This window comes from Maniola hyperantus, chromosome 10, assembly GCF_902806685.2.
Source record: "Maniola hyperantus chromosome 10, iAphHyp1.2, whole genome shotgun sequence".
Classification (NCBI taxonomy): Eukaryota; Metazoa; Arthropoda; class Insecta; order Lepidoptera; family Nymphalidae; genus Maniola; species Maniola hyperantus.
The window spans coordinates 4,602,995-4,623,246 of NC_048545.1; the positions used below are offsets into that span (position 1 = coordinate 4,602,995).

Consider the following 20,252-nt stretch of genomic DNA (forward strand, 5'->3'; position numbering starts at 1 on the left):
CCAAGTAGGTACCAACTTAACTGGAATGTCCGTGCTACCAACTGAAAAAATGAAAATTATTATGACGATCGCATAAGGGATGGCGGCAGCGATAATAATTACCGGTTAACGAATCGACATTATATCCATGGAAAATCGATTCCTCTTTTAAATTAATTTCGAATTAATGTATGTCAAATAATACCAACAGATTTTTCATTATAAACTAGAGGATGCAGGTGAATTCATCCGCGTGGATTTAGTTTTAAAAAATCCCGTGGGAACTCTTTGATGTTCCGGGATAAAAAATAGCCTATGTCCTTCCCCGGGATACAAGCTATCTCTGTACCAAAGTTCGTCAAAATCAGTTGAATGGTTGAGCCGTGCAAAGCTAGCAGACAGACAGACAGACACACTTTCGCATTTATAATATGGATAACTAGAAGATGCTCGCGATTACGTCCGTGTGTATTAAGGTTTTTTTAAAGTCCCGTGGGATCTCTCGTGGGATAAAAAGTAGCCTATGTCCTTCTACAGAATGTAAGCTAACTGCAGCTAAGATACACCACGACTGTTACATTGATAGACCATTCAAGTCTAATAAACTTAAATCCTGCAGAATTTTATTGAGTAAAAAATGTTGTTCAATAAATAATAAAATGAAGTAGTAGGTAATATTTATCAAAACCGGGTGAGATGATAAAAATTTGATGATATTTTCCACGATGTTGCAAGTTTCTAAGATCGCTGAATATTTACTCTCAGCTTTCAGACTCTAGGTAAATGAATAAAATAAATAAATAAAAGTTTATTTAGCTTACAAAACAATACAAAAATAGTTATATATAATATGTAGGTACTTACAGATATTAAAAAACTACAAAAACTAGGATAACTAAAATGATGTCTTGTGTGAGCCGAAGGGGCTACTACCTCAGCATGATGGTGCAGGTAGATACACTTTTGTTTTTCGAACCACCTTCATTTCCGATTGAGATCATTAATATCTAGCGGTAGGTATAGCCGCTAAAATATATTATATGGACTTAAAATAAGTAGAGTACCTACTGCATGTACTTATTAGGGTTATTTACCAAGAAACAAAAACCATTTCAAAAATAATAATTTTATTTATTTAGGCACTTTTGTTTTTATTTAAACATCTTAAATAAGTACTACTACTACTACTACTACTATATACTTATGCTTATTATGTAAATAGTTATCAATGCTATGAATCACACGTTTTCCCACTGGCAGAATTCTTATTAATCCAGTTGATGTAACTACTAACTTTCGTGTATACTCCTGAAAATATATATAAATATAAGTAACTAGGTAAGTCAGGCAGTTTTAAAATAAGGTACTTAAGTACCAAAAGGTAGTCAATTATTATTATACTTAGACTGCACCACACCTGTGCTTAGAGCAAACAATTAGAAATCACAAACCTGGATATTTAGGATCTGCACAGCCTATTCCCCATGATACAACTCCTACAACAAACATAAATACATTTCATAGGTAGTTTGTCGTGAAATTGCTAGAACTCAGAGTCGTGAAGTAGGTATTTAAAAAGTTGGTATAGTTAATATGTAAGTAGTTAAAAAATATTAATTATACATATTTACCTACTATAGGCATAATGCGTAACTGAGTAGACTTCTGCGATAGTGGGGTGTGATGACATGACGCCAGAGCTCAGTGATTTGTCAACTTGTGACAACTGCCCTCCCGCACCATTCAATCCACTACCGCAGAAGCCTACTCAGGCGCACCATTCCCGTTGACCTAGAATCATGAAATTTGGCAAATAGGTAACTAGGTCTTATAGCACAAGTAATGGAAAAAATCCGAAACCATGAATTTGTGGTCACATGACAAGAAAAAAAATGTGCTCATGAACAATAATTAGTACCTATTTTCAACTTTCAAAGTAAGATACCGAGATACGGGTATATTTTATGAAAGAGCTTTACTTGTTCATTCTAAAAAAGATTTTTATTTATTTTTAAGCATAATAGTTTTTGATTTATGGTGCACAATGCCAAAAAATACAATTCTAGTACGAAACGCTCGGTGCGCGAGTCTGACTCGCACCAGGCAAGTTTTTTTTAATATTGTTACGTTCGTTTTTCGGACTTTTAAGAAAATCATACCTGCTTGGACAAATTTTCCATCTGTTTTAAACACCACAAGAGGTCCTCCACTGTCACCCTTCAACAAAAAACAGTATTTTATTTATTAAGTACATACTAATCATTGTAACTAATACTTAATAATTTACAAATAGATAAGTACTAGTAAGTAGTAAAATATTTTAGTAGATAAGTAGATGAAATGGGGGATTGGACCCCGGACCCCCCAAATAGGAGGTCGATGTCTTAAACCGTAGGCTTTCATGACTCTCTAATCATAAGTTAAAGTTCTCTAGTCGAAAGAGTTATTAATTACCTATTTTGAATAAATCATTTGACTTTTGACTTTTGAAGTAGGTACCTACCTAAATATTTTTGAGTTTTTACCTGACAACCGTCCTTCCCTTTAGAGTAAGTGCACATCATAGTTTGCTTTAGATGGCTTTTCAGTTTCGAGTTCATACATTCCTCGTCCGTGAGAATGGGAAGGCTGGCTTTCAATAGAACCTTTGAAGTTGATTTATCCACACCCATGCGACCCCAACCAACTATTGTGCCGATGCTACCACCGAAGTTTTGTCCTGTAAAGCAATTTGAGTTAAAGACCATGGGCGCAGCAAACCTTATCGGCCTTAAAAAGAGTGCCTCTTGCTAGACTACATGAAAGAAAATTCAATCAAAAATTAAGTACAAGTACAAAAAAAAGAAAGGCTGACATACATAAATGTAAAAGCCTGTTAATAAAAGATTTAAAAAAAGTACAAAAAAGTACGTACCAGGGCTAAATACTGGGGCTCAAATATGCACCTACTTGCAAGTACCTATATTTTGGTCTCTACTGACGAGAGAAAAGTATCGCACCAGAGCGCAGTACTCGCAATTTGGCTACGCGAGTCGGTTGACCGGATTCGGGTTCCGCCGTGTAGGTTCGTAAAATAATATCAGGTCATCCCCTTCACGTATTTTATATAGTTCAACTAACAAGTTCTATGAGAATAATAAATAATCGATAATCGAAAAGGTTCATCAACGATTAAAACTACCTCATCCCTATAGAATATGACAAAACTATAATAATGTTCCTTGACAAATTGACAATGCCACAGAGTACGTCATGAACAAGGCCTACTGAAGGTTGTCTAGCAGCAGAAGGGCAACAGTCTGGCAGTGGTTGTCTGTTTAAGCATTCATTCATCCTGTATCAAGCAATAAACCATTTAATGAATGGTTTATTGCTTGATACAGGATGAATGGGTCAACCGCAGGACTGCCTATATGGACCGCCAAACGTAGTGATTACATAGTACATACTCTTTGGTATCGCCTACTTGACGTCGAGCTGACAGTTCGTTCACGCTGAACCGGAAGCATCGGAAGTTACAGTGCGACAAGGCTCTCTTGGCACTTGAATGACATTGACAGGGGGGCGGTGTTGGAGAACAAAGGCTTAGAATATTCCACGAATATTCAAACAAGAACAAAGGGGCCACTTGACGGCAACGTTAGTTCCGATTTTTTCCCCGCGCCAAGATAGAAGATAGCCTTGTCGCACTGTAAAGTTGAAATGGAAAATCAAACTGTTCCTACAGAATTTTTTAAAACATAAATCCATGCGGACGAAGTCGCGGCCATCAGCTAGTAAAATACACTTACCCGGTTGCGGTAAACAAATTGGCGTGATATTCCTATTAAATGGCACAGGTTCGTTTAATGTAGCGATTGCTATGTCGTTTTCGTCTCGAACGGCTGTAGAAGTGAAGCCCTCGTGAATGACGGCTTGCGATATGGTTCTCTCCTCTACGCCCGATAGATCATCCATGTTGTTCAGACCGATTAAGACCACCATATTTGATGGGTTATCCCTAAAACACACACAAATAGTTTCTACTTAAGTTAGTCTTAACTTGTGACGCTGCAGTCTAACGGCCAAAATCTATAGGTACTTATCTACGAGACAGGCGAAATGGCAATCGAAAAGGGGAACACCCCGCATACCCGCACAGCCCCACGCTAAACCAGTGCGGGCGATCGCGGGTGACGTGCGGGTGTGCGGGGCTTCCCCCCGCCTCGAACCCCGATTGTCATCTCGACCTGTCGCGGACTATAAGTGCTATCATAAAGAGGTAAAGTTTGTAGGTTTTGTTTGTAGGGGTAATCTCTGGAATAATATACTGAACTAATATTATCTGGTGGGAGGTTTCAAAAAAAGAGGAGGTTCTCTATTCATCAGAATCTTTTTTTAAGTTGTATAATACTAGATGACGCCGGCGACTTCGTCTGCGTGGATTTAGGTTTTTGAATATTCCATGGGAACTCTTTGATTTTCCGGGATAAAAAGTAGCCTATGTCCTTACCAGGGATGCAAGCTATCTCTTGAACAGATGGCCCGTGAAAAGCTAGCAGACAGACACTTTCGCATTTATAATATTAGGTATGGAAGTATGGATTCAAAATGGTGTTTGGTAGGTATGCGCTCTTTAGAAATTTATCTCAAAAATATGAAAATAGATAGGTAATTGATTTACTTGCCACTTGAAACAATGGCCAGCACTCAACACGTGCTGGTTCGTGATCAGAGCACCGCCACAGTGCATCCTCTTTTTCTTCGTGATAGCCACTGTCCAGGGGTATGAGTGAGGTTCCGCCCTCCTTCCTCCGACTATCCTCATTGACACTATGTCTTCAGATGGCTTGCCACATTCTAATAAATAAAATTTTAGTAAATTATTACCTACCTAATATATAACACTAGGCCTTGAGAATCGTTAATTTTATATTTACTAATATAATAAAATTATGTGATTTTTTTTATAGGTAGCGGTAGTTTATGGGGCTAGAATGAATGATTTTAAAAATCATAATTTTTTATTTTTAACATATTTAATTATTGACTTTACTCTGTACGGAAAGCGAATAATGACGTCACAATGCATAAACGACAAATATTTTTCAATTTTTTTAACATAATATAAATAAAGTATTTTCTGCTGGGAAATATTTTTTGTTGCTGCCTGTCTTTCATGATTCTAGGGCAACGGGAAGCAATCTGAGTTTTGATTCCTCCGAATTGACAGGCACGACGGACAGAAAGACAACGAAGTAATGCTATAAGGGTTCCTTTTTTCTCCAGAGATACCTACGGAACCCTAAAAAACACTTAAAACGAACTTACCACATGGCAGAGTGCCCCCTTGTGCTGAAACACCGCCTTCCATCTAAAAATATAAGCTCTCCTATTCAATGTTGATCACCTCAACTCATCGTCGGACTACTACTGAGCACAAGTCTCCTCGTACGAGGTATGGTACGCGACAGGTCGAGATGGAAATCGGGGTATGAGGCGGGGGGGACATCCCGCACACCCGTATGTCACGCGCGGGGGCTGTGAAGGTGTGTGGTTCGTCCCCACCCCGAGTGCCATCTCAACCTGTTGCGTACTGTATACTTATTAGCAGACTTCAGATACCTTTGAAAACTTTATGGAGAACTAAAAGTCATGCATGTTTCCTCACGATATTTGCCTTCATCGTCTATGCCTTCAGCACATACTTAATTCCGAAAAGTTGAAGATGCGTGCCCGGGATCGAACCCTAGTCCCCAGGAACTATCCTCAGACTAGACTCTGAATAGACCATCTCTACTATAGCTCACTTAATAATTGAATTTAAGAATGCAATATAAAATCTACTAACCTGGAGTAAATTGACGAGAAGTATTAGATTATGCCACATGTCAAATAAATGTATTTTTATAGGAAATTATTTTATTTATTCTCACTTTACTCCTTGAACTCTCACTGTATACTGTTTGCGGATTCTTACCTACTTACTTATTTTCGCGACACGCTTTAAACCATAGAAATTATTCACGCAGTCGCCCTTGGAAAAACATACCAGATGGTTCAAAAGTTATCGAACGCAGTAAATCACTTAATTCTTATTAGAATGGGAAATAAATCAAAACCGAGAAAACCGTGCGTAATTCCCAATAATTATTACCATTTCAATAATTAAGACTTCAATTATATGAGTCAGGTCATATTTATCTAATCGATCAAAGCATGAAATATCAAATGTTTAGGAGAAATTAATAAATATTAATTTAAAATAGAATTCCTCATTTTCTTATCGCTCTTGTTTGAAGCCCATTATTTTTTAGATTGCACAATATTTTATTCGAGAAATTTATTGCATTGGAATAAAATATTTTAACTGTAGCTCATGCCGGCGACTTCATCTGCGTGGATTTAGATTTTCTAAAAAAATCTAATTTTCGAAAATAATCTTAGATACATCTGAAGGCAGGTCATGTAGGTGCCTATTTAACAATTATTCTTAAAATTGAAAATGAATTTGAAAATTCGAGTATGTAAGTAATTTTTAGAATTAAAAAAAGTAAATGAATTTCTGTAAATCTATTAAACAGTTGAATTGATTCTAGAATACGTGTAAACCAGTAATTTAAAGCGTCTACAACTTTCAGTCAAATCTCAGATACAATACATTCCATCTTCCGTCATTTTTTTGATCCATTGTACGTAATTGGTGACGATTGTATAAACACCTGAAAGTTCATATAATCATTACTTCCATCATAATATTTCCTACCTGATACGAGCAATTTATATTTTTGAGAAGAAAATTAATACTTAGGTATGTATAGTCCGTACAAAATATACATTTCCTAGGCATTGTTTACAACATCTAAATGCTCTTAGGAAATGTATGAAAAGTAACTTTATATCGTAGAATTATTGAATAAATAAAAAATAGAACAGATAAACCGAGAACTATGATGTTGACTATGATGATGATAATAATCACCACAAGCATAATCATCATGGTTATCATCATGATTCTCAGTTCACCTGTGTTTTATTTTTCATGGCGATGATGATCATCATTGTGATGGTTATGGTGATGATAATGGCGATGATGATGGTGATGATGACGGTAGTGATTAAAGATCGAGTTTTTCAAATGGGTTACGCTAGAAGACTCGCTTCGTTTCCTTTCAGGACCTTCTTCGCGAGCTTCTGGCTTCGAGCTTTAAACACTCTAGGCGTAAGACACAAGACTGCGTGGAGTCAGGGTGCTCAGATCGCGTACTGGGCCACATTCGACCCGTATGCATATTTAGATGGCAGACAGACAAACATAATCGCACTTGTACATACGAATATACTAGAGACAGTTTCATACATTTCCTATTGCTGTATAGAATTGTATAGAATGCCTAAGAAAAGTATGAAATGAAACAATATTCTATACTTTGTCTAAGTGTTTTTGATATTCTATATATAATACCAGACTATATTTACAGATGGACGGTAACATATTTATATACTTAGAAAGAAAGAAAGAAAGAAATACTTTATTGCACACAAAAAATATTACATAACTATTACAGAAACTTAAACTAAAAAAAAAATATTGTATGCAGAGGCGGCCTTATTGCTCACAGCAATCTCTTCCAGGCAACCTTTGGTGAAAGGAGAAACTAGGTGTGTTGGATAGTACTTACACGCAATATAGAAAAATGAACTAGGATAATATTATATAATATAAATAACTATTTCAGTAATACATACATAACTATCATACATATACATAACTATTATAAATATTAATATATATACAAAATCCATAATAGAAATATATATATATAACTACATACCTATGACCGAATAAATTAACTATTATGGCATCGATAAGTATAGTTCTTTAAGACGATTTTTGAATATGGGCAAGGATTTCGAATCCCGGATATTTTTGGGCAGAGCATTCCACAGTAGTACAACATATACTGTAAAAGATTTCCCGTAGAATTTTGTGCAGTTACGTGGGGTTTGGAGTTTGTTATCTGTGGATGAGCGCAACTTCCTGTCGCGATCGGCAGCACCAAGAAAAATGAAGCGATCTTTAAGGTACGAAGGAACTTAATGGAATTCCGCAAAGTATTCTATCCAACATTATGGAGAATTCTCAAGCATACAGTTTTGTTATGATGTATCTCTATTAATTAATGGCATAAAAGTGTATGTATCGGATTGGATAGTAAGTACAAATATTTTTAGATTTCAGTACGAATTCATACCTGGATAGTCTGGCATAGCGCAATCAATGCCCCATGAAACAATACCTATGAACATAAACGATTGTTAATATAATAGATATCAATAGACGTAGATATCTAATAATTGTAACATTAATTGATAAAAAGGAAAAAGTAACTGAAGTTATGAAAATAATCAGGCAAAACGGCAAAAGATCTTGTATCCTCTGTCCCATTATCATTTTTGAAAATCTTGCACCTTCGATGATGTGAGCTTAGAATAACCTTTCACACCGTTGGAAAAAATAAACTTATTTGGATTATTCCCAAGTTCCCACTTTATTAGACTGTAAGAATGAAAGTGAACTCACCAACTTGATACCATTTCTCGTTATGGTTTCGCGAATGTGTGGCAAAAATTGGCCCACCACTGTCCCCCTACAAAGTACATTATATTTATAACTGAACCATAGTACCCGACAGGTCGAGATGCCGATGGGGGGGTGGGTGATGTGCGGGTGTGCGGGCCGCCCCCCGCCACAGGGTAACACCCGCCTCATACCCCGATTGCCATCTCAACCTGTCGCGGACTATATCTAATGCCACATCACGTTAATCCGTTGCTCCGTTGTAGCGTGATCGAAGGACAAACAAACACACTTTTGCATTTATAACATACTTATCTAGTTATGCACGCGACTTCGTCCGTGTGTACTACACCAATTTCCAACGCCTATTTTAACTCCTTAGGGATTGAATTTTCAAAATTCCTTTGTTAGCGGATGTCTAGGTACGTCATAATCGCTATCCGCATACCAAATTTCAGAACGATCGTCGTGCGTCGACTGCTTGGAGTCGACCATTTTTTGCCACCAACCAATTTCAAACGAAACTATGTTTTTGAATTAACTTTCGAATATTTTTTGATGACATAGGTTCTTTTCGTTTGTGGTTGCTGACTCGAAATGGTAACCGCCCACTGACTTTTTTGTCTTTGTCATTTCTATGGGATTACGTAACAGAGAGAGAACTATACAACTTCTCTCCGTGGATAGAGTATAGTAGAAGGTAGGTAAGTTTACCTGACAGGCATCTTTCCCCAGACTGTAAGCGCACATCATGGAATCCGATACAAGATTAGTCCTATATATGGCGGATTTGGAACAAACAGCACTTGGCACAATTTTAACTTTGGTTTCCAGCAAATAGCGTGAAGAAGTTAGTGCCCCTTGCCTCGTTTTACCCCATCCCGCTACCGTGAGCGCCAGATTACGGAAGTCCATGTCTGTAAATAAAGTGCTAAATTTTATTTACGAGACATTTCACCGCGATTAATAAATAGCCTCATCTGGTGACAGAAGGTTTGGCTCATTTTTTGCGCAACGGATTAACCTGGCTGTTTAACCCGACATGCAGCCAGTGCTCTTGGTACCATTCTGCGTGAGCATGATTTGTAAGTATAGTAATTTGTGATATTTTCCATTTAAAAAATCATTTGATTCCAGATTAGGTCATTCTTAGCAAAATAACATTCTTCGACATCATACCTTTACTAGGTAAACATATTGGCCGAACTTTGTCAGAAAACTTGAGTGTTTTCTCCAGCGTCAACACCGCAATATCGTTGATATCTCGCACAGCATTCGAAGTGAAATTTGGATGTTTTACGCCGTTTACCACTCTGAGCACGGAGTGTGTCGATCCCAAGCGATCATGCATTCCGATGTAGGCAGAGAGATCCTTGTAGTGAACCCTAAGGTAAAGAGAAAAGTTTCTAAGTAAGTATTTTATTTGTTTTAAAATTATAAACTAACGCTTGGCTGCAATCAGACCTGATGGCAAGTGATGATGCAGCCTAAGATGACGCGCGCTATTTTAAAACATTAATTTTCACTTACTTGACTCTCGGCAGAAATTACGTCAAATTGATATAATTAATCTATCTGTAATCAGTTATTAAGTTACTTAGCAAGGTTGTTGTTTGTCAAAAATACCATACAATTAGACAAGTTAGTACAAAATGACTCCTCACGCGCCATTTTAACTCTATGGGTCATACTGTCATGTCAAAAGTAAGATTCACCTATAAATAAGGACTAAAATCGTACTTTTGACATGAAATTTGACACAAAAAGTTAAAATGGCACGTGAGGAGTTAAATTTTATGCTTTATAAGTACCTACCTAACGATAAGTCACTAACAGATAGAAATTTTGTTTTTATTTTGGACTTTGTAAATAATTATTCTGCATTTTGTCACTACACAATGAAACTCATCTTATCAATAGCTACTGCAATTGTATGAATATTGTGTAACAGTAATATTGTTCTTCAGGAGGAACTTCAGGAGCTAGCGCGCACCACGGTAAATTTCCCTACGTTTTTTTCCGCCAAATCTGTGAACTATAGAACTACATAGAAGCGCGTGCATTGCGGAATTAATTCCGCTATTAATTTCAAATTTTCACAACTGCACAGTGGTGCGCGCAAGCTCTAACTCTACAGTAATTTTTTTCCTAACCATTTTCCAGAATAGGTATAGAGTTATTAGCAACAATAGTTTTATTGAAATTTACGAACCCAAAAGTGATGCAATGACCTGCAGTCAATAAGTGCTGATCGGTGATAACAGCTGCCCCACAGTGGAGCTTCGATCCCAACATAAGGGCCACTAGCCATGGATACTGGTGTGGCTGGACGGTGGTACCACCCACGATGCGACGGTTTTTTCCCGCGATACCACATTCTTTGAAGATTGGGAAACAATAAAGCAAAATGTAAGTAAGTAAAGATTTGCGATCGTTCCGACGACTAAGTATACACGACGTATGATGACCGCATTTATTAATTAATAAATATAAAAAAAAAGATTGAATTTTAAAAAACCTATAAAAAAAACTTATTTAATGAAAATTCAAACGTTAAAGGCAAATCAAAAAAATAGCCTTACCACAAGAGCCGTCCACTTTACTTAAATAAACCTATAAAAAGAATAACTTTTAACGCAAATTAGCAAAATAACGAAAACAAAACTGCAACTTTCTCATGGTCAAACTTACAAGTTCAAACGTTAAACAAATTAGAACATATAATATACGTTTCATTTTATAGGCGTATTTAATAGAAGGAAACGCATGGTTCAAAATTGTAACGATTTCGTGGAAAAGAAATTGTACTCAGAAATTTTTAATTAAAATTGAATTAATAACGATGTTCAAAGCCATGACGCGAATTAATTTTCATCGTCAATTTTATGCACAAGGTAGATTATGACTGCTCACATAAATCTGCAGGTAATCGATAAGAAATGATTTGAAAATCTACAGGCTAGTTTTTAAAAAGAAGGTAAAGAAAACAAAAGATTACAATTCTTTGAACTCAGCACTATATTCTGATTTAAATAACAGATAAAGCAGGAAAGCAATGCAGTATTTTTTAAATCAAAGAAAGATTTTTTTAATAAATGACGAACTTGACCCAATTGCTTGAAACTATTTTATTAATATCTCCTAATACTTACTAATTAACAACAAAGTCAAGTTCACAAAAACCTAAAAATTGGCAAATTGGATACAATTATGTCAATTAAACACGTATCTATTTGTAACATTGATTTACATACAAAACTAAAGTTCAAGTTAGGATTGCCTAATATATTCAATGGACATATTCTAACAATACAATGCAATGAAGACATACATTTGAAACAAAACATTTAAAAGAGCGATCGGTATTCTTCGTCATCAGTAGTAATTAGACAATTTAACGAGATCGAAATGACTCCTCAGGATACCAGCACCACTAATAAAAATAATTATGAAAATAATGTCCAAAAAACGGAGGATAAAAGTGACGTTTGCAATGAAATGTTTCTTACAAAACGTATAGGGACTGATTATTCCTACAAACATCAAATAGTATGGAAAAATGCTATCGGATTTCTTTTTTTACATTTAATGGCATTATGGGGATCAGGTATAATTCTTACGGGTGGTATCACCTTTAAAACGTTTTTATGGTGTAAGTTCTACATATTTTATACTTTAATTTGTTTGTTCATTATTTATAGTTTTCTTTTACTTCTTGCTTCTTTAAATTCATTGTGTATCTGTTTTCAGTTGGGTTACTGGTGTTCATCTCTACGGAAGGAGTAACAATAGGGGCCCACAGACTTGTCGCTCACAAAACTTTTAAAGCGAGTCCTCTTTTAAAAGTCATTCTTCTCTTTGGTCAGACGATGGCTGGACAGGTAACTTCTTTTCTCTTATTATACCCTCAATCACCAAATTTCAAGACAAATATTTTAATAATACAGATCAGTAAAAAACTTTACCCCGGCATAATATACAAAAAGTAAAGTCCTGACTCACTGACTGACATATTAATGTCCAGCCCAAACCGTTGGACCCAGAATGCTGAAATTTTGCAAAAAGGCCCCCTTTTTGAAATTACTACGGGATTGGCCATAAACAAGATTTTGTATTTTCGGCGAGTTCAAATAATTACAAGGCTAAACGCCTTGTAATTATTTGAACTTCGACGTCGACAGTTATAAAATAATTATCTACCTCTTTAATATTATTGCACTATTGTAGTATCTAATTCTAATCCCAAAAACACTTATTATAAGTGGATAGCACTGAAAATATCAGTCATGTTTATGATAGAACAGTAGGTATAGGTAGTATTAGTATTACGCATCAAATGAGCCCACAGTTAATAGTAGCAAACACGCACTTGGTGGTCCGTGCTAGGTGCATTGAAAATTTAGATAGGGCTTGTCTAACGATTCTCATAACTCATAAGCAGTTCCCTATGTTCGACGACAATTATAATAAAGTTTATGATTCAACAGAACTCTGTCTTCATTTGGTCTCGAGACCATCGTCTTCATCACCGCTACTCGGACACAGACGGTGATCCTCATAACTCGAAGAGAGGATTTTTCTTCTGTCACATGGGCTGGCTCATGATGAAGAAGCATCCTTACGTCCTCAATTTAGGGATGAGGATCGACATGAGTGACTTGCTAGCTGATCCGATCGTTATGTTTCAGAAAAAGTAAGATACGAGATTTCACTCAATTTTTTGCGAGTTTTTTTAAGATCGCAATAAAAAAAATCCTATTAGTTATTGTTTACGGTCTATTGTTTTAATACTCCTACAACTCTTGATACCTTAGCTTTATCTGCCTTTTAACTGACTTTAGAAGTTTAAATAATATTTACGCAAAAAAAAACTCTGTCAAATCGTTTAATGTATACTTAGACCACATTTCAGAACAGTGAATTTATTGATAAAATTAAATTTTACTTTTTAGTAATATTTAGTATTTCCTTGTGTTGTGTTCACATTGTTTTGATGTTATTTTGTAAATAATTAATTTGATGGTTTCAGGTACTACTACTATTTATATTTCCTAATTGCCGTATTCATACCCGTATTTGTGCCATGCTATTATTTCGGAGAAACGTTGAGGACTAGTCTTCTAACCTGTTACTTTGCTCGGTATATGATACAACTAAATGGTACATGGCTGGTGAATAGCGCTGCACATCTTTATGGCACAAGACCCTATGATAAGTAAGAAAACTTTATACCATCAGAATTTTTGTCAATTCAAAGTAAAACATATATCTCTAAGGCTCCCTTTGGAGCGTTTTAATATATCGATCTATCCATATAATAATATATCTACTCACCATAAAGAACAGTTCAGTGCGTATCTATAAAATAATATCAAATGTGACTATATATTTGAATCGTTTACAGTCGTTTCTTAAATGTTATGTTTTGTACTTTTTATATAAGAATAATACATTATACGATGCATTGAATCCTTATCTAATAATACTACTAATACTATAGAATTCTATGTGACTATACTATAAGGTACAGTACGCGACAGGTCGAGATGGCAATCGGGGAAGGATCGCTTCGCACAACCGCACAGCCCCCGCGCTAACCCGGTGCGGGTGACGTGTGGGTGTGCGGGTCCTCCCCTCACCTCATACCCCGATTGCTATCTCGACCTGTCGCGTTCTATTATATAAATTTAAATTATATGTTTTAGAAAACTACAGCCCGTAGAGTCGTGGTTCGTCTCGTTCATAAGCTTAGGCGAGGGCTGGCACAACTACCACCACGCTTTTCCTTGGGACTACAAAGCTGCTGAACTCTCTATGCACTTCAACCAATCAGCGAGTTTCATCAGATTCTTCGAGAAAATTGGACTTGCTTCTGATTTGAAAACTGCTTCACCAGAAATGGTAATATATTTGTACGCTACTAGATGATGCTTACGAATTCGTCCGCGTGGATTTTGGTTTTTAAAAATTCCATACGAACTCTATAATATTTCAGGATATAGAGTAGCCTATGTCTGTCTCCAAGATGCAAGCTATCTCTGTAGACTCTAAGTAGATGATGCCTGCGACTTCATCCACGTGGGTTAGGTTTTTAAAAATCCGTGGGAATACTTTATTTTTCTGAAACCAAAAGTAGCCTAGGTTCTTTCCCAGGATGCACTTGCTTTAACGTTGTTGGAAAACATCGTGAGGAAACCTGCATGCCTTAGAGTTTTCCATGTTCTCAAAGGTTTGTGAAGTCTGCCAATCCGCATTGGGCCGGCTTGGCAGACTATGGCCTAACCCCTTCTCACTCTGAGAGGAGACCCGTGCTCAATAGTGGGCCGGAATGGGTTGATCATGATGATTACTGTTATTGTTCTACACAGGTAAGAAGACGGGTGATCAAAACTGGTGACGGAACACATTACGAGATGGGCAATGATAAAGACCGGAACGCAGTGACAGCCATTGGAATATTACACCCTCTAAATCCTTCGTACAATGTCGCGTATTCAGCGCCTGAAGCGGTATTAGAGGATAAAGGACTGCCTTTGAACGATGAGAATGATGTTTTTGACCCTAGAGTGGCAAATAGGAAAACTGCAACTGCATAAATACTTCGAAAGGATGTTACTGTTTAATATGTTTGTCTGAATGTAGTGAGATTAAGTCAATTGTATGCAATGTATTTTCAATGATAGAGAAGTCAATTAAGTAGGCTATTTTTAGGTACGTAAATCGACAAATATAATAATATTGATCTGTGAACAAAAAATGATATAAATATTTGTTTTATAATTAGAATCGGTACGTATTAAAATAGTTTTTACATAATTATATAATTAGGTACTTATTTTGTAAATGTCGGTATAAAAAGATGGAATAAAAAAGTAATAAAGGAAAAATAGTTTATATTAATATTAATTAAGTTAAAATATAAGTTTAAATTTAAATTTATCATGACACTTTAAATATTAAAGTTGTTTTATAATTAGCTTGTATTTTATTAAACATTCAATCATGTAATTTTGATCAGTCTGCACAGAAACAGCCGTAACGTGCATTATGTCTAATCCAATTCAAATACTTCGTCACTCTGGTGTAGACTCCGGGATATCCTCGTCTTCCACAACCGATGCCCCAGGAAACGACACCTGCAAAGCCAAAAACATTGTATGAAATACTTTTGATAGTTCAATAACTGTGCCCACAGAGAACTATCGTCTCAATACTACAAACTACAAATAAAAATGAGACTAAGTATCTAACACTTTCCTCCTCGATTACTGATCGGTAAGATCGGAGGAAAGAGACCTCGCAGACGTAGCCCGAGACGTTATTAATCAGACTAGATTTAAGAGAATACACCTATCTGCTATGCCATTCACGCGGTTGGAAATAGAGAAAAATAATTTAACTTACTTAAATAAAAATAATAAAAATAGTACGTTTTTAAAATGGACTACAAAGTATAAAATAATAATTATGAGATGGCTATGAAAATACGTGTAAAATTTAAACAACTAACGAGTTCGCCATGCTTCAAATGGAAAAATATCATTAAAAGAGTAATATCGAGGGATAGCATTTTCCTCAAAATTGAGGGGAAAAGAAAACTGAGTCCTCTCTAAGCGCGACAAACTTGCTAGGCATTGCTCGGGAATGCGGTCGTCTTCAACAGTCATATCATACCTACTGCTGGACATAGCAAAGGTTCGGAAAGCTTGTATGACATAATATGGGAAGATATTCATACCTAATAATTCGTAGCGCTTGTCACCTCGTTCAGCCGACAATGGTCCACCGCTGTCTCCCTAAAAATAATTATATGGACACATTTATTACTCGTTCTCGTAACCGACTACGCACTGTTCTATTGCCCTATCCTCACTACCAAATGTTCCCTGGATAGAATACCTCTAGATATCAAGTTCACAATTCAGTATTTTAATGCGCACTAAGGAATTCAAACAAAAAATGTACCTAGACAGGTACGTAGAGGTAGATTTATTTTTGGTTTTAGGCTTTCATGAGGAGCCAACAAGATCATAATGCTTTTACCAATATCAAGTAGGATATTTTAGACAGGTGTTTTTATTAAATCAATGCAATAATGTAAAATATAATAATGATAGTTATATGCTTCACCTGGCAAGTGTCCTTGGCTCCTACTTCTGGATAACCAGCGCAAAGCATATGGTCAACAATCATAGTAGGTTCATACTTAGTATTCCTACATTGGGTGTTACTTAAAATTGGTAGTTCTACATCAAGTAGATTGCAAGAGTGATTCCTCTGTTCACTGATCGATCCCCAACCTACTGCTATAGCCTTTACTCCTGCATACGTTTTATCTGTAACCATGGAGAATTTTTAAATTTCTCAATCATACATTTTTCTATCTCAGGGTCAGAAAATGATTTTTTTTAAGTTTTATTTTATGCACAATCAAATCATAATCAATAGATTCTCTGTACGCACGATTTATGTACTAGACACAACCTGGGCCTCTTGAAGTTAATTGATAAACGTTATGTTTGATAGACCCCAATATAAATTCACAATCGGCAGAACTTTAATCCTCGTGGTTTAAGTAGTCCTCAGCAGCATATCAAGGCTGAGGATTTGGAGCCCGATGTTAACGTCATTTAAATAGTCATGGAAACGAAATAAATTCTATTAGGATCGGATTGAAATGTCGCAATCAAATTAATTTTTGAAATAATGAGCGTATGTGAATAAAGCTCACTGAATAAAACTGTTAAAAGGAAGATTGAGTGAAGTAAATCTGATGTTTAAAAGCTTCTAATGGAAGTCAAGACACAACTAGATCTTGATTCAAATGTTTACACCACCAACGAAATGGAGTTAAAATAAAATTAATAGATAGGTATTAGTTGTTTTATGTTTCTAAGATTAACTTACCGTCACTATGAGGCAGGCACACCGGTTTGATGGTATCAGATATTGGAACCCTTTCATTGAGTTTCAGCAGCGCTATATCATCTCTGAACGTCAGGTATGTAAAGTTGTGGGCAATAGCGTTAATCACGTAGCGGGTTTCAGGTCTGTGAGTTTTGTTGCACCTGTTGTGCTCACCTAATGTCACCTTTATCATAAACCACATTAGTCTGAAAGTATATAATATTTCATGGTAACTAAGTATTATAGCAACTATATTATGTAAGTTACTACTACTATTAATAATATTTTTGTAAAAAAAAAGCAAAATTTTCATTTTTAATTTGTAACTCTACGAGTATCTAAGCTCTACTTCAAATGTACTTATTAAGTTTCGTTTTCTTTTGTTAGCTTTAGAAAATTTTCTACAACTACTTCTTAATTTTTTCCTCTATTCTCTACTTCCAATGTGTTTGAAACTATTGCATTAAATTCATAGTAAGTACAGTACTTAAGTAAATAAAAGTTATGCTACTTAATTGGATATAGAGAAAATTATCATTCATGAAAAGTTTCAGGAATAAGAAGAGAAGAGTACTAAGGTTATAAATGAAGAACATTAACAGCCGTATTCAGAGTCGCTTAATCGATACTTAAGGCATTCCTTATCTATACTAATTAATGCTTTAAGTAACGACTAAGCGACTCTGAGTGCGGCTGTTAGTCCAGCATGTTGATTCGCTAACTGAGTGTTCAATCATGAGTGACAGCCACCGAACTCTTTTAACATGGGTTGGTTCTACTTTGCTTCTTCACTGAGTGCTATTGAAATAATTTTTAATCGAGAACCTTCAATGGATTAAAAATATAAGTAGGTATGTCAATAGAGCTCGCGGTGGCTATCATTCAATTAAACACTGAGTTAGTGAATCACCCTCCAGGCTTCCCGTTATTTGTCTTCGTTTAGTACCTACCCTTTGACACAGTGAGCTGCAGTCAAGACGTATCTGTCGTTAATGAGCATGCCCCCGCAGTAGAACTTGTTGAAGTACGTCAGCCTGGCTACCCAGGGAAACTCGTTGACGCCTGTCTCAACACCACCCAAGATCCTGGACGCTTCGTTACGCTCTCCACAACCTAAGTTAATATGGGAAATTTAACATAATACTAGATGATGCCCGTGGATTTATATTTTCAAAATTCCGAACCACATTCCAAGTCTTCAACAGCTAAACTCATGCAATAAATTACGTCAACTTGTTGCTCCGTTGCAACGTGACAAACTAGCAAACAAATCGCATTTATTATGGGTAATGATATTATTATTCAAAGTAAGTATTAAGTAATATCTAAGTAATAAAATAAATAAATAATGATTTAGCTGTTAAAAAGAAGAAAAATAAACCTAAGAGTCATAAGGTTACAAGACCACATTAGTCTCATAAATATAGTACATAATATTATAATAATATGGCTTTGGTAGCTGTTTTGCGAGTTCAAACAGATGCCATACATAGATACCTTTATTTATTCACTACAAACATTGACTGACAGTTACTTAAATATAAAACAATTAAATATGACCATGAAATAACTGAATAGCGAATTAGGTAAAGTAGGTAGGTTCTAAAAAATATGTTATTTTATCGCATCAAATTACCCTCAGTATTTGGCTAAAATCTGAATAAATATAATATATTTAAATATTATAATAATACTGCCTACTTAATAAATAAATTTACGAACCCCAAAAAAATTAAAACTTACGGCAATTACACTTGTCGATATCTGCTGAAAGCAATTCTTCTGGGATGGTTGCAATGACATTTTCAGCGGCACTGATACTAACATAATCTTGTGTGGAGTTAGCAGCTTCTTCAGCCTGAACCTTAACATAAAATATTACCTTCACTTACATGTATGAATTAAGTAAATCGCTTGGGTAGAGTCAAATATTAGCTTTAGAGAAAAAGATAAAGTAAGTAGATAGGTACTAGTTCGAGCCCACAACTTCATCAGCGTGGATTGAGTTATTTAAAAATCCCGTGGAAACTCTTAGATTTTCCGTGATAAAAAGTTTTCTATGTCCGTCTCAAGAATGCTTACAAGCTATCCCTGCACCAAATAGATGACGTTTATTTAAATTCTGTGGTACTAATTTTCCGGAATCAAAAGCCGCCTAGTTATATTTGTAACGTTCATCCAAATCGGCTAAAACAATAGATCGCATTTATAATGCGAGTATTATTTTAATTAATTGAGTATGGATTAGGTAAATAATAAAAACAAACACAAACTTACAATAATCCCACAGCAGACCAACAAAACAAACACAACACTGCGATTCCACATGATCGTATCTAATATACACTAACTTCTTTATTAACAAAATTATCTAGAGTCTAGTGTCTAATTTTGATGCTATCCCTAAGGCGATATGCAAGTAAATACTAAGTACGGGATGAAGCTGCACAGGAATGGGTACATTGCACTCGGAACCACATTATTGCGCGGTGACTATTATTAGGTTGTACTAGTTTTAGAACCTGAACTCGGCCAATCTTACTTGAGGGATACATTTCCTTTAAATCGACCTTATGCTATGAAAAGGGTTTTCTTTGCACTTATCGTTATGGAAAGAGTCCTAGTTTCTATCTTTGTTCTGCCTATTTTTCTTCTTTTACCACCTCTTCCGCCTCCAAGGGACACTGGTTGAGATTTTTTCTTCTTCTTATTGTTACTATTATGTGTTTTAAAAAAAAGATAGAGCTACTTAAAAAAAGGTATTTCCTTTCAGCCAAACTCGCGAAAGATTGTTCTAAGCGTAAAA

General features: G+C 35.7%; 2 protein-coding genes across 2 annotated transcripts; one reads left to right on the top strand and one right to left on the bottom strand.

Moving 5' to 3' along the window:
- Positions 1-1,193: 1,193 nt before the first annotated feature.
- LOC117985825 (transmembrane protease serine 9-like) lies at positions 1,194-20,001 on the bottom strand. Its single transcript, XM_069501460.1, has 23 exons — positions 19,969-20,001; positions 19,190-19,310; positions 18,397-18,559; positions 17,447-17,652; positions 16,670-16,875; positions 16,278-16,335; positions 15,565-15,675; positions 11,231-11,346; positions 11,122-11,152; positions 10,752-10,917; positions 9,719-9,924; positions 9,254-9,456; positions 8,543-8,609; positions 8,214-8,258; positions 6,615-6,680; positions 6,116-6,162; positions 5,290-5,332; positions 4,647-4,818; positions 3,771-3,979; positions 2,505-2,698; positions 2,139-2,196; positions 1,431-1,475; positions 1,194-1,287 (listed from the first exon to the last, which is right to left on the bottom strand). The coding sequence occupies exons 1-23, from the start codon at positions 19,999-20,001 to the stop codon at positions 1,211-1,213; spliced, it is 2,643 nt and encodes an 880-aa protein (XP_069357561.1). The 3' UTR covers positions 1,194-1,210.
- Positions 11,596-15,366, top strand: LOC117985809 (acyl-CoA desaturase-like). Its single transcript, XM_034972603.2, has 6 exons — positions 11,596-12,191; positions 12,290-12,420; positions 13,027-13,232; positions 13,569-13,754; positions 14,245-14,440; positions 14,908-15,366. Exons 1-6 carry the CDS (start codon positions 11,948-11,950, stop codon positions 15,133-15,135), a joined length of 1,191 nt encoding a protein of 396 aa, XP_034828494.1. The 5' UTR covers positions 11,596-11,947; the 3' UTR covers positions 15,136-15,366.
- Positions 20,002-20,252: the final 251 nt, after the last annotated feature.